At 53.8% G+C, this 13851-nt stretch overlaps 5 protein-coding genes across 5 annotated transcripts; 3 read left to right on the top strand and 2 right to left on the bottom strand.

The window, feature by feature from the left end:
- Window positions 1–412: 412 nt before the first annotated feature.
- ATEG_07029 (putative GTPase activating protein (Tsc2)) lies at window positions 413–5235 on the top strand (the record flags this gene model as incomplete). Its single annotated transcript, XM_001209715.1, has 2 exons — window positions 413–437; window positions 803–5235. 2 exons carry the CDS (start codon window positions 413–415, stop codon window positions 5233–5235), a joined length of 4458 nt encoding a protein of 1485 aa, XP_001209715.1.
- A 992-nt stretch (window positions 5236–6227) lies between these two features.
- Window positions 6228–8556, bottom strand: ATEG_07028 (pyridoxal phosphate-dependent decarboxylase family protein; the record flags this gene model as incomplete). The annotated part of the gene is made up of 4 exons (XM_001209714.1): window positions 6228–6854; window positions 6908–7367; window positions 7429–8173; window positions 8208–8556. 4 exons carry the CDS (start codon window positions 8554–8556, stop codon window positions 6228–6230), a joined length of 2181 nt encoding a protein of 726 aa, XP_001209714.1.
- A 570-nt stretch (window positions 8557–9126) lies between these two features.
- Window positions 9127–10493, top strand: ATEG_07027 (uncharacterized protein; the record flags this gene model as incomplete). Its single annotated transcript, XM_001209713.1, has 2 exons — window positions 9127–9948; window positions 9999–10493. 2 exons carry the CDS (start codon window positions 9127–9129, stop codon window positions 10491–10493), a joined length of 1317 nt encoding a protein of 438 aa, XP_001209713.1.
- A 515-nt stretch (window positions 10494–11008) lies between these two features.
- Window positions 11009–12113, bottom strand: ATEG_07026 (uncharacterized protein; the record flags this gene model as incomplete). Its single annotated transcript, XM_001209712.1, has 4 exons — window positions 11009–11068; window positions 11130–11188; window positions 11397–11621; window positions 11849–12113. 4 exons carry the CDS (start codon window positions 12111–12113, stop codon window positions 11009–11011), a joined length of 609 nt encoding a protein of 202 aa, XP_001209712.1.
- An 843-nt stretch (window positions 12114–12956) lies between these two features.
- ATEG_07025 (uncharacterized protein) lies at window positions 12957–13322 on the top strand (the record flags this gene model as incomplete). Its single annotated transcript, XM_001209711.1, has 1 exon — window positions 12957–13322. One exon carries the CDS (start codon window positions 12957–12959, stop codon window positions 13320–13322), a length of 366 nt encoding a protein of 121 aa, XP_001209711.1.
- Window positions 13323–13851: the final 529 nt, after the last annotated feature.

Below are 13851 nucleotides of genomic sequence, written 5' to 3'. Positions count from 1 at the left end.
CGTGACTGGGCCGGATTAACGTTGTGCGAGACGCCGCCAGATCATCATCATCGATGCTCGGAGGGGGAAAGAGCGTCTTGGCACACTTTCGCTACGATAACTCCCTCGTCCGCTATCACCGTCTTCCCCTCTGGTTGTGCTCTTCTAGGGGTTAACAGAACCTTTATATCCAGCTTTATACCCAGATTGTCCTGTTCTGTGTTTGTCTAGGCATTCACAGCTGTCTTGGTTCTATCCTGGAACTCCGGTTACAGCATCATCTGGCTGCCTTATCTGTGCTCGGCGTCACATATTTCGTGCAGGTCTCCTGATGTTCTGCTTCATGTGATCGTGCTATAAGTAAGCTCCATCCGCTTTGTTCGAACACCGATTGGTTTCAAGAGTGCATCTGTTCTCAGCAAATGACTTCTTCATGGGTCCTGGGCTAATCAATCCCGGTATAGATATAGACTCATTAATTGAGCTTACCTCACTCAACCCCGTCCGCCGGGACGCATGCCTTCTGACGATGCTCCATCACCTTCCAACTACAAACAGCCTTCTTCAAGCTTCGCGGACGTATTCAGATCTCTAAGCGTTAGCCGCCCAAAGTCACTGTCTCCCACCCCCGTGCCGGATAGTAGTGATAGTGTATCGCAATCGTCGGATGGGCGCATAAGCAGCCGGGTCGTTCTCGGATTCGAATCGATGCAGCGTGGCAGTGTCGTGTCCAGCTCCTCGGACACGCCGAGTGCTCCGGATTTTGAGGCTGCTCTTAGAGCCTTGTCACAAAGACAGAACCTCGCTCATGCCATCGACGAAGCGGAGCGGGTATCGAAATCGGTCCAGTGGTTTTCGCCGGAGCAATCTCTCGCTCTCTGGGAAGCAGGCTCATACTTGATACAACATGCGGAGTCGGCGGAAGCTCGGAAGGGCGGCTCTTCCTTGCTAGAAGCAATTGCGGCTCGCCAGGATCTAACGCCAGCAGCCAGACGTGTGGTCTTTGAGGCGATATCTCAGCCATCGGAACCTGATGTGATACCAGCACGGATCCAGTCATTGGTATCGCTGTCGGACCACGGCAGAAAGCTCGAATTCACCACCTCGTCCATCCTTCCAATCATCTCGTCCTGTGTAGTTCCGCTCTATGAATTGATATCCACGGCCCGGCTAAAAGCAAGAAAGTCCAAAGTCCCGAAAGCGAACGGCCTCGGTTATGACGACGATACTCTAGACGACCTCCTCCAATTCGCGGTTGACGTGATCACTCTCCAACGAAAGCCCCCGAGTAGCGAGGAAGTCGAGGCTCTCCTGGAGCAAATGTTCACGGTATGCAGGAAGACTAGCGTCGCGGCCGACATCAAAAATTGTTTAGCTGTATTTGACTCCATCATCCTGTATGCTGACGTCCCCGACGGAAGTCTTGTCCCGATGTTGGAGGTGCTCTGCAGCATTCATGCCTCTGTAAAATCGCTGTCTGGCCCGACATCACGAGCGGTTAGAAATCTTGCAAAATCCAAAAGGCAGGGTGAAATGCTTAACGCCCTCTATTCGTTTTTACTGGAGACTTCTGAGGAGAAGGCTCAGACTTTGAACGTTCTCCGCGGCGCGGTTCACGTCTTCACGGATATCATTCGAGCCCATGGCCAGGATGGAATCCCCTCATTGGAATTCGATAACCTGATCAACTCTCTTCACGAGGTGCTCAAGGTCGCCGCAAGGAAGGACGATGGAAGATTAGAGGCTGACATCCTGGAGTTGTGCCTAAACGTGTTGGAAGGAGAGTACGCTCACGTGGCCTTGACCAGAGGCTGGTCAGGTTTTGCCGACCTGATGATTTCGTGTTCCCTCAGGGCTGTCGACGAACTCGAAGAGCGTCCCGCACCCTCATCCAGTTCTCAGCTTCTTCACACACGGGGCAGTATCCAGGATGATACCAAGTCCAACATCCTTTCCAGCATAATCCAGATCACATCTGCTTTGGAATCTCTTTGGGAACGCATGGATGAACCGCAGAAATTGGATGCCACACGTTTCCTGATGAACGTCTCACAGCACCTTGAGCCTCCTCAGGCCGAGCTTATTCTTGGTACGATGAGGACCGAGAGGCTTTGTGACCCTGGTAGTCCCGGTTGGGTTCAGCATTGCCAAAGGCTTATCCGCTGCTTCGTTCGATCCCGTACTAAACCCTCTGATATCCGCATCCTCGCCTTGGACACTGTGAAAGAACCTTTCTTGGATCCCGATCACTTGGCTCACTTCGAAGCGCAGGGGTTATTGAACCTTATGCTAGAAAACTTTGCCGATGAGGACGACCTTCTATTCCTGGAATCATTGGTGTCTTTTCTTGTCGATATCTCCGTTCTTACTAGGGACGAGGGTACTTTTCAAAATTTGGTGGACACTATCAGCTCACAAATGAGTAAAGATCCAAGCAAAGAAGCATCGCAGGGCACCGAGTCTCCGTCGTCCATGACTTCTTCTCAGCATCTTTCGTCTGTTAACATTATGCTGGAGACGTCTTTGGCCAATGTTTGTGCGCTTGGGTTGGTCAAGATATTTCTTCGAGTTTTGAATCAGTCGGCAACCAAATCAGCCATCACCTTTGAAGCGCTCCTGCATGTCGCCGAATCTCCCAACCGACCGGCGGACTCTCGCTTGACAGCCTTGAGGTTGTTGTTTAGGCTTCGATGTGATTCGACAGGCTCTATCACGGTCATTAGCGCACCCGAAGAAGACTTCGTCTTTAATACCTCCAGTCGAAACTCAGATCTTACTCCCAAAGCGCAATCCTCTTCCGAGGATCATGCTTCTGACAATGTCGTGGAGATCGACCAGAGGCCACCAGTGCAAAGCAGACACCCCAGTAGGGATCAATCCGCCAGCCTTCCGACCAAGTCAGCGACACGAAATGCAAGCCTGCCTTTACGCACATCCAAACCTACGCCTCCCGTGTGGACCTATGCTTCGCTCCAGGTTCTTCCAGAAGACCCTCCTGTAGCATCGAGCCCGTTCGTCTATGCCTATGCTACCCCCAACACCTCCCCTGATACCGAATCGGACCCCGCGCCCAGAGTAGCCTTGAAGGCCAATATGTGGTTGGAGACCGTGATTACACTGCTGCAGCGCGAGATGAATTGGGATCTATACAGTTATGTTCTGACTCACCTTGCACCTCAGCTACGTAACAGGGGTTTCTTCAGCAATGCAGTTCCTCAAATCAAATTGCTGCGGAGCATTATGTGTGATCAAGTCAAGAATGACTCTTTCCGCGAACCTCCAGCGTCGACGGGGGTCAAGAAAACCGATGTGGCTAGCTACATATTCGAGTCCCTCTGCGTCCTCATCAGTTACCATGAGTTCTTCGCCAAAAGTGAAGAAGACGAGCTTGTTCGTGCGTTTATGCTGGGTATCATTGGATCGTGGGGCGGTACTTCCCGTGGATGTATCCATGCTCTCTCCATCTGTTGCCATGAGATTCCTCTCTCTGTGACGAAATCACTGAATGGCATCCTTGATAAGATGTCCAAAGTCATTACGATGTCCAATCTCGCCGTGCATATCCTCGAGTTCTTGGCGCTTCTGGCCCGACTTCCGGATGTTTACATCAATCTACGGGAAGAGGAGATACGCACGGTTTTTGGAATTTGTATCCGGTTGCTCCAGACATCACGCGAGCAGAGGTTCAAGTCTTCTGAGTCTCCTATTCGAAACGCCCAAGTTTCGACCAGACTTGGAAGCGGCATGCGAGAGACTACGGCTTTGCCCCCTGACATGTCGGACCCCTCTCTTCAGGACGGAATGTCGCGGTACATCTACACACTAACTCACCATGTCATGGTCTTCTGGTTCTTGTCCCTCAAACTACAGGACCGGGCAAAGCAAGTCAACTGGATCACCAGTAGACTTATCTTCAAGGATGAACATGGCAAAGAAATGGTCGAAGAGCAAAGTCAGGTCTTCCTCGACTTGATGCAAAGAGTCGCTTTCACTGACCTGGGTGAAACCATTCCGTATGAGACGTTCCCCCCGTCCCCTGCTGACGGGCCTGTGATGAAAAAGTCATGGGTGGTGGGAATGAGCATAGTCACTGTTGAGACAGCTGGAGTGTCTGGCTTGACCCAAATCACTAAGCGGCAGGCATCAGGAACCACATATGCGATGTACCAACAGCGTACTGCACCTGTTCTTCCACACCAAGTCCCGCCCACCCCAGATGCCCATCTTCATGGTGACGATATGCGCACTGCCGTGCTCCCAAGCCATATTATGCTTCAGTTGACGACTACCGCGTTTCCTACGCCAACCTCGATGCAGCCAATCCCCCTTCCTGAAGACGATATCACCCGCCGTGCCCTAAGCACATTCGACAGGAATGACATCGTGGATGGACACAAAATTGGGGTGCTCTATATGGACAATGGCCAATCGACGGAAGCGGAGATTCTTTCCAATACGCACGGAAGCGCCGACTATGAGTACTTCCTGTCCAAGCTGGGAACCAAGGTCCCGTTGAAAGGCGCACAGTTCAATACTCAGGGCTTGCACGCCGATTTCGATGGCGACGCTACCTACGCCTGGCGCGATCGGGTGACTGAGATTGTTTATCACGTGGCGACCATGATGCCGACCAATTTCGACAATGATCCCACGTGTATCAACAAGAAACGCCACATAGGAAACGATTTCGTCAATATCATTTTCAATCGTTCGAACAATCCCTACCACTTCGATACGATCCCTTCTCAGTTCAACTTCTTCAATATCGTGATTAGTCCTGTGTGTCGTATCGCACATGAGAGCGCGACTAACAATGTGGATGCGTGTGGTTTTGAGAAACTCTCCTACACCGTGCATGTCATGACCAAATCGGGTTTGCCAGAGATCTCGCCTGCTGCGGCACCCAAGGTAATCTCCGGGAAGAACCTCGCTGCGTTCGTCCGGTTCCTCGCCTTGAACGCCTCCGTCTTGTCGCATGTTTGGAACAGCCAGGGTGGCGAGCACGTATCGTCCTGGCGCAACAGATTGCGCGAGATCAAGAGACTTCGAGAGCGGGCTCTGGAATCTCAGTCCCAGAGTTCCGAGGCCCCAGAGAGTACTTATCCAGGACAACGTCGCAACACCAAGGCCAATATCTACTCTGAGGAGTTGCCGTCGCGGCCTACTCCTTCACGTGCCGAGTTCGCCACCGATTGGAACGCATCTACGGACACCAACATCCTCCAAAACCTGGATTTCTCGCGCTGGGGACGTTGAGGTTCTGTGGCACACTATCCGACAGCGCTGATAAAGTGGTCAACAGCTTCTGCCGGCCGTTACGGCTGAATCGGTCAGTATTGATGTTTACTACAAGAGAAGACCATGTCGGGTCTCGGCTTGCGTCACGAATGTTTTATGCGATGGATTGATGTATATTTTCACGTTTTGCAGCCCATGTCAATACCCCATTTGCCCTGTTCCCAAAAGTTCTTGTTTTCTGTGTGTCTGGTTGTTTATTCGCTTCAATTCGATGTATCTGTTTATGCGTTCTTCGGCGCCCTCTTGCTAGAACGGCCAGCGCAAAGCATGTAATTTTCCCTGATTTTCTCTTGTGGTGTTATTGAAAGCAGGTCGGACATCGGCTGTTGGCAGAGAGACGCGAGATCTGTCTTTCGACATGTACACTACGGAGTTGGAAGGGATCAAGGATGACAGCGCTTTATCTATGCAAAGACGGCGATTCGGCGTTAACACATGGTGTTGTTTAGGCCTGTATTTTAGGAACAGAAGAGTCAAATCTCCTTTCTTGACGATGATCGTTCTTGTCCTCGGATAGTCAGCTGCTGCATATGACCTACTACCTCGGTTAGAGCCATATAACTGGAGACGATGCGGCACATCGCAGTTGGCGACTACTGAACACTTTCATAACATAATCTCCAGATTCAAAGCATCCAGATTTGAAGCAGAAACATGAGCAACACATCTCCCCCCTCCGTACTATACGAAACGTCCCCCGACGGAAAAGTCGCATACATCATCTTGAACCGTCCGAGCGCCTACAACGCAATCGACAGCACGCTTCCACAAAACCTCCGCGCAGCCATACGCACCGCCAACGCCGACCCCAATATCCACTGTATCGTAGTCAAAGGCAACGGCCCCGGCTTCTGCGGCGGCTACGACCTCGCCCTGTCGGCCGAGGGCGCCGAACGGGGCGCCACAGCAGGCAGTCAGGACGTGCGGCGCGGCTACGACCCGCTCGTCGACTACATGATGATGAAAGAGAACACGGAGTGCTTCTCGGAGCTGTTCCATAGCCACAAGCCGACCATCGCGCAGGTGCACGGGGCAGCCGTCGCGGGGGGCAGCGACATCGCGCTCCTGTGCGACCTGGTCGTCATGGCGGAGGACGCGCGCATCGGGTACCCGCCCAGCCGGGTGTGGGGGTGTCCGACGACGGCGATGTGGGCGTACCGGGTGGGCGTGGAGAAGGCGAAGCGCATGCTCTTCACCGGGGACCTGGTCAGTGGGACGGAGGCGGCAGCGATGGGGTTGGTGCTCAAGGCGGTGCCGGCGGGGGAGCTGGAGGAGACGGTGGCGCTGCTCGTGGAGCGGATCAAGACGGTGCCGGTGAGCCAGCTGTGGATGCAGAAGAAGGTGCTTAATGGGACGATTGAGGGCGGGCTGGGGAGCAGCCAGGTTCTGGCGACGGTGTTTGATGGCATTACGCGGAACTCGCCGGAGGGGATTGAGTTCCAGCAGATGGCGCGGAGGGAAGGGTTCAAGGCGGCGATTAGGGAGAGGGATACGCCGGGGCGGACGGGGTTGTATATGAAGCGGTGGAAGAGTGTGCTCTGACTTGCTGGGTATACATCTCGTTTTTGCGATATTTGCTGTGATGATCGATGATGTAGATATCAAGATAGCCTCACAACCGCGCCTTTACTTCCGCGTCCCACTGTGCCGCGACGCTGCGAAGGACCTCCGTGACAATACTCAAGTCCTCGTCGACTTCGACGGCCCAGTTGGCAATGGCGCAGCGGACAGCCCGTTTCCCCTCCCAGACTATCCCCTGCGCGTACATCTTGCCGGTCTCGTTGATCCGGACCAACAGGCTCTCGTTCAGGGCAGGATCTACAGCACGGAATAGGATCAAAATGAAAATGGACTCCAAGGCCGCTGCCTTATGTGCGTCTGGCAGACGGGGTAGTAGTTCATAGGCGGGATGGTCCCAGACATACGAGGCAATCCCGCGGGCAAGCCGCGTCTGGCGCACGAGCATGTCCTCGTATCCGGCTCGTCCGTAGGCCATCAGGTTGGCGTAGACGGGGAGGGCGCGAAACCGCCGGGCGTTCTGGATGCCGACATCGGTTGGATTCGCTGGTCCGCCTGGCGCAGGGACCGGACTTATTCCATTGTCATTGTCAGTACTCGAGAAAATAGGCATCAACACGAAGGAAGGCTTACCGAGAAAAATACACTGGGGGAATGGCAAACTCCGAAAAGTCGGTCTTGGGAATGCTGAAGATATCCTTTAACCGGATGGGATCGCGCAGGTAGAAGAACCCGCAGTCGAACGGCACGTTCAACAGCTTGTGGCCATCGCCGGTTATCGAGTCAGCTATATGGATGTGTTTCACAATGCTCTTGAGCGAGGCAAACTCGGGACCGTCGGGCAGGGCATTGATAAAGACACCAAACGCTGCGTCGATATGGAGCCAGGCCCGATGGCAATCACACAGCTCCCTGAGACGCCGCAATTCCGCAGCGGTGATACCCAGTTTGCCGCTGTTCACCTCCCCAAGGGAGACAGATACAATCGAGGCAGCCTCTGCACGTTGGAGCTCTTGTTCCACGCGCTCGAGGTCCAGATGCCACGGGCAGCTGGGCCGGCCCATCTGCTTCACTGCGGCGCGGCCCAGCCCGATCAAACTGGCCGCCTTGATGATGGACGGATGGCCCATGCTGCACAGAATCTGGACTCGGCGGACGCCTGCAGCCTCGCATGCAGCCTGGATTCCCACGGCCCCAGGCGAAGGAGCGCCGCGGACTTGCAGCACGTATTCCCGTCCGCAGGCGACACCGTACAGGTTGCTCGTTGACGATCCCGGGGTGAAGTATCCTGTCCAGAGCGGAGAACCTTCTGCATTCTTCTGATCAAGATGCAGGAGCTCGGCGAGCATGACAAGAGCGCGGTTTTCCACGTCCGTGGCTATGGTATCTTGCAGGGATCCGCACGGCGAGACATTCATCAAGCGTTGTGACAAGGTAATCGGCCAGCCGGGCGGCGGGTGCAGTGCCACCCGTTACAAATCCAAAGTATCGCGACGACAGGCTGGAGGATGATATCGCTGGTGCAATGTCCTGGAGGAGGTGGTCGACGGTCTGGGACAATCCTCGGCCGTGAAGTGGCAGATGCACAGGCAACGATTGCACACCACGAGAGAGGGAGCTCGGGGAGGGCAAAATGTCACGAGTGCGAGCATTCTGCAAGAGACCTAGCAGATGGGTCTGAGTGGTTGAGAGGAGGTGAGGCAGGTTCTCACGGTCATTCTGGCTGTTCATGCAGCTTGGAGAGTGGTCCTTTGGTGACATGTCAGGAAGCTGACAAGAAAGTGGTGATACCGTGGATCAAGGTGCACAACAATCAAAGACGATTCAAACTGATCTTGCAGATGGAGAGACTAGAATGGAGGCAATATGACTCTCTCCTTTTTCTCTTCGAGTTCATTTCGTCTAGCCCTAAGACGGCCATGTCACCAAGTCACCACTTCCCATCAACACCAGCCTTCCCCAGATAAGACAGGCCAATTTCTGAGTGATTGGCTCTGTCAGATTCAGGGTTACACTCCGAATGCAACTAATGTAGCGTTAATTGCTTATCGAGCGGAAAGGGGAGGTGGTATAGCGAGGGCTGATATGAAGGGGGTAACGGGGGCTGCATGCGAGACAAAGAACAAAGACGGCAGCAGTGCTTATATCACCCTCACCTCTTGTCCTCCGTGCCCCCTTTGTCTCTTCACCCCCTCCGTCTTACATCGATCTCTCTCTCTCTGTTTGGTTCTGCACGTCTCGACAAAGCAAACAATCCCGTCGGGCTTTCATTCGCCTGCCAAAAGTACCGCCACTGGCAGGGGTTAGTGTCCGTCATCAGTGTAGCCGCCGATGCAGTCCGGACACAAAGAGGAAGAGATCGCGGTCTCGACGTCGACGCCATCCCCGGCGAACGAGCCCGCTAATGCACCCCGATTTCTTCTCTTTGGTCTTTTTCGCGAGACGCCCGTCGGAGACGCCGCCGCCCCTCCTCCAGATGGAGGTCTGCAGGCCTGGACGCAGGTCCTGATGGCGCATCTGGTCCTGTTCTGCACCTGGGGATTCATCAACTCGTTTGGATTCTTCCAGGCCTACTACGAGCAGACGATGCATGTGAGCCACTCGCAGGTCTCCTGGATCGTGTCCATCCAGGTCTTTCTGCTCAGCTTCATTGGCAGCTTTTCCGGTCGTCTGATGGACGCAGGCTACTACCGGTACTGCTTGATTGGCGGCTTCACCTTCCAGACGCTGGGCATCTTCATGGTCTCGCTCTGTCAGCGCTACTGGCAGGTGTTTCTCGCCCAGGGCATCTGCTGCGGCATCGGCGACGGTCTCCTGTTCTGCCCGACCAACGCCCTCGTGGCCACCTACTTTGTCAAACGGCGCTCCCTGGCGCTGGGGATCGTACTGGCGGGCTCGAGCACGGGAGGTCTCATCTTCCCACTCATGGTGCAGCAGCTCCTCCCCAAGATCGGATTCGCCTGGACCGTGCGCTGCGTGGGTTTCGTCGTGCTCTTCTGCTTTGCCGTGTGTCTCAGTCTGGCGCGCGTCCGTCTTCCCAAGCGACAGGGAGGCCCGTTGGTCGAGCTCCGTGCGTTCCACGAGACCCCATACTCGCTGTTTGTCGTGGGGATCTTCCTGTCGCTCTGGGCCGTGTACTTCAGCTACTTCTACGTAGGGCGATTGCTCTCTCTTGAGTCGAACAGCTTGCTGACTGCGTCTAGATCGACACGTTTGCACTCAATGTGATTGGCACGTCTGAGACCGAGTCGCTCAGCATGCTCTATATCATCAACGGCGTCGGTATCCCCGGCCGCATCATCCCCGCCCTGTTCGCGGACCGATTCTTCGGCATCCTCAACACGTACGTCGTGCTGGGGCTCCTTGCGGGGGTCCTGCTGTACTGCTGGATGGCGGTGCACACCTACGGTGGCATGATTGCCTTTGTGGTCTGCTATGGACTGATCGGCGGGGGTGTGCAGGGCACGGCGTTGTCTTCGCTCCCCACACTGACCACCGACCTGAGTAAGATGGGCGTGCGCAGCGGCATGGTACTCTCGATTGTGGCCTTTGCTTGTCTTACTGGTCCGCCATTGGCGGGTGCTCTGATTGAGCGCGGCGGGGGATCGTACACCTACGCTTGTGCGTGGGGAGGGACATCGTTAATCCTGGGGTCGGGTTTTGTGATCGCTGCTCGTCTGTCGATGGGACGCAGCTGATGTTTGCAGCGTAGATACGTAGGATTGACTGAGGGGTAGCAATGTCTCATCAGTGCGTCTGAGTACTTCCTTTCCTCCAAGAGATAAGGGTCCCATCGTAGGGTGTATGCAACCTTAGCAGGGGTTGATGCTGGAGCGAAGGAATTGATTTGTGTATATCATCTCCTAAATCCACCTCATGGCAGCAGCAATCTAGATAGACTCTGACCGATGAAGATTACTCTCAATACTGTCTTAATTTCGTTATCAATTGGCTGACGAGCTGCAGTCAAACATGCATATCCTGCGGAGCATCTGCTGACCAGCCGCTGAAGGATTGTCTACCTAGTCCATCTCCGCAACGGATATAAGCGTGCGGGGGATTTCGGCAGGATGAATTGGCTATGGTCTAGGCATCTTTGCTTATTTGGATCGGAACTATACGGTACAACTGAACATCATCCATAGATAATTCTTTATTGCTCCTCTCAAGAGACACATAGTAAGAGCTAGAACAGCCACTCGTCTCACATCTCCTACCTTGTCGGTGGTGTCTGCAGCACCACTGCATCCTCCGGCCGGACCGGATCCTTGATCTGACAAGCAATCAGCCTGGATCCAGACACAACTGTAAGTGACTTGAACATGGGGATATACCTGGTTCTTCTTCTCCCACTCGACAATCTTATCAAACTTCCGACATTTATGCTTCGTATCTGCCGAGACTGTCAGACCGAGCACCCGCAGACAAGCGCCATACTCACTGAAATTTGGGTAGGGAAACTGATATCCCTCGACCCCAGTTGTGCGTAATCACACTGGCGTCTCCGTTGCACATGAGATTCTGTCGTAGAATATCGATGCAGTGGTCTGGACTTGCTCAGCACAGTTACCTGTATAATCCAATCCGGCGGGTTGGCCTACCCAGATGTTTCCGCAGAGTCGCCGGGCTGTCGGTAAGACCCGGAGGCCGGCGTCCGTCGACGTCGTAGTACTCTTTGTACGAGTGCTGGCGGATGAGATTCAGGCAGTGCAGTTGGTGGAACACCTCCGTGGCGCCGAGGTAGTTGCCGTCCGGCAGTTGGACTGCGTTGCTGTTGGACTTGTCGATGGCTGTCATGATCTCTGGGGAGATAGAAACGTGTCGGACTAGTTTGTTAGTTGTCAGGTTGGGGGTGTCCCGGGGAAGTGAGTGTGTACCTTCTGTGAGTTGGTGCCAGGCCGCATCTAGTTCAGGGCTGGGATGGCCTTTGTACGGATTGTTGTCGTCTTGGGCGCCTCTGAAGATGATCGTTTCGTACTCGATTGCGTTGAGAGCAGGGGCTGTAGCAGGCGCTCTGAGTACTGGGAGATAAACGTGCAGAGCAGGAGCTTACCTGTGACTGAGAGTTGACGGGCACATCGTTGATCGGTGATGAATGGCTCGGGGTGTCGAAGAAGGAAGATGATTGTCACCAGCAGCGCGATATTCAGTAATGCGCAGACTCCGGTCAGCACTGGGAGTAAGTCTCTCTTTCTCGTTGTCTGTTTCTCAGACTGCTGTAGTAGAGTCTCTGTGTCGTAGACAACCGTATCCCCAAGGGAGTCTGTGTCTTCCGTGTATGAGACAGGGAAATACTTGTCCTTGGATTGGGGAGCCATTTCGATGGTCTTGCGGTGTCTAAGGAAGCTCGAAGAGATACCAAAACAACAGTCTGGAAAGTGTCTGGGACGTTAGTCTCTCGAGAGCTATGCAGAATAAGAGATATCGAGATCAAGCGAGGAGCATCATGCCACGAGCTCAAGTCTGCAGACACACCCTTCACCTCTAGATCAGACTGAGGAATCGAAACACCATGCAATGTAACCGTACTATCTGACAGGCGCACCAGATAGAGCCCCTAGCCCTCCAATGATCGATATCTCGCGGAAAATTCCCATCAGTTCCAGCTCTATGACATGTGCTCCTGCAGTCGCATATGTCCTTCCCCCAGTCGAGACTGCTAGAGGAAACGCAGTCAGCCTCCACAGACTCCCCGAGCAGCCATAGATCGACTGTCCTCGATATGAAGCCAGTCAAAACGCTGATCCTGGCCAGTCCGAGATGGACAACCACAATATCAGCTGCATACAGAGGCGTCCTAGCGAAAGCCCGGTGACGTGTCTACCAGCCTCGAACTGTACAGGCTCCGTTCCCTCGCACCAAAGCAACTGCAGGAGCAGAATATCGCGGATGCTGCGGCAGGCTCGGTTTGCCCAGCACTGTCAGAACGAGGTCGCATTGCAGCAACGAGCCTAGAAGCTATGCTACCCTGCAGACAAAGACCTACAAGAAGGTTGACCCGATCTATAAGAACGGTGATATCCAGCCCTCAACGCATCTATCACCCTGACTCAATCACTCAACCATATACATTCCTCTTCAAACGCAACCACTCCCACTCCTTCCTTAATCTCCTTCAGATGCACTTTTCAATCATCACCGCCGCGCTCATCGCCGGCGTCATGGCAGCTCCCCTCCCAGAGACAGAGGGAACCGCCACCCCCGTCATGCTAGCATACGATGCCAATGCCAACACGAACCAGAAACGCTCGACTCCTGTCATGTTGGCATATGATGTCAAAGACGCTCCTGAAGGGGCCACTCCCGTGATGTTAGCATATGATGTCAAGGACGCAAAGGAGAAACGCGCCACTCCTGTGATGCTGGCGTACGATGCCAAAGACGCTCCTGAAGGCGCAACCCCCGTCATGCTCGCTTATGACACCAAGGATGCGAAGGACAAACGCTCTGACGCGGTCATGCTCGCCTATGATCCGAAGAACGTTCCGGAGAATGCTACTCCCGTTATGCTGGCTTACGATGCCTAGATTTGGGATGGACGGTGAGGCAGGACGAATGGAATCAGTGGACATGCGTGCTTGGAAGTATGAGTGACATTATGTCGCCGGAATAGGCACAACCAACGTAAATGCAGTGCCTGTATATGGTTCTTGCTCTGACCAGGTAGATGTAGCTACACCTATCTATCCAGTGAAGATGTTCATTCTTCGAACTTTTCATTATACCACAGTAGAGCTCTACTGCTCCGTCATTCTTATTTCCAGATCTTTCCCATATGTCCAAGGTCCCATTTTTTAAACCCGCTCCGATCAAGCGCGCAATGTCCCAAGAGCCAGACCCGGTTCACCAAATTCATTCAAGACGCCGACCCCTCATGTTTGGACAAAGAGAAAAGTAGAACCACCGACAATTATGGAAACGTATCCTCATTCTCATCACATCAATCTCTCACAGAGTCACAGAGAAGAAAAAGCCATGGACAAACTAATGTAGTGATCTCATAACTGTACGGGGGAGTAGGCAGAAGATAGTAATAAACAACAAAACAACCCAGCC

This window comes from Aspergillus terreus, genomic scaffold, assembly GCF_000149615.1.
Source record: "Aspergillus terreus NIH2624 scaffold_10 genomic scaffold, whole genome shotgun sequence".
NCBI classification, from domain to species: domain Eukaryota; kingdom Fungi; phylum Ascomycota; class Eurotiomycetes; order Eurotiales; family Aspergillaceae; genus Aspergillus; species Aspergillus terreus.
The sequence above is the reverse complement of the archived record's forward strand: the minus strand, read 5'-3'. Positions and strand labels throughout refer to the sequence as shown.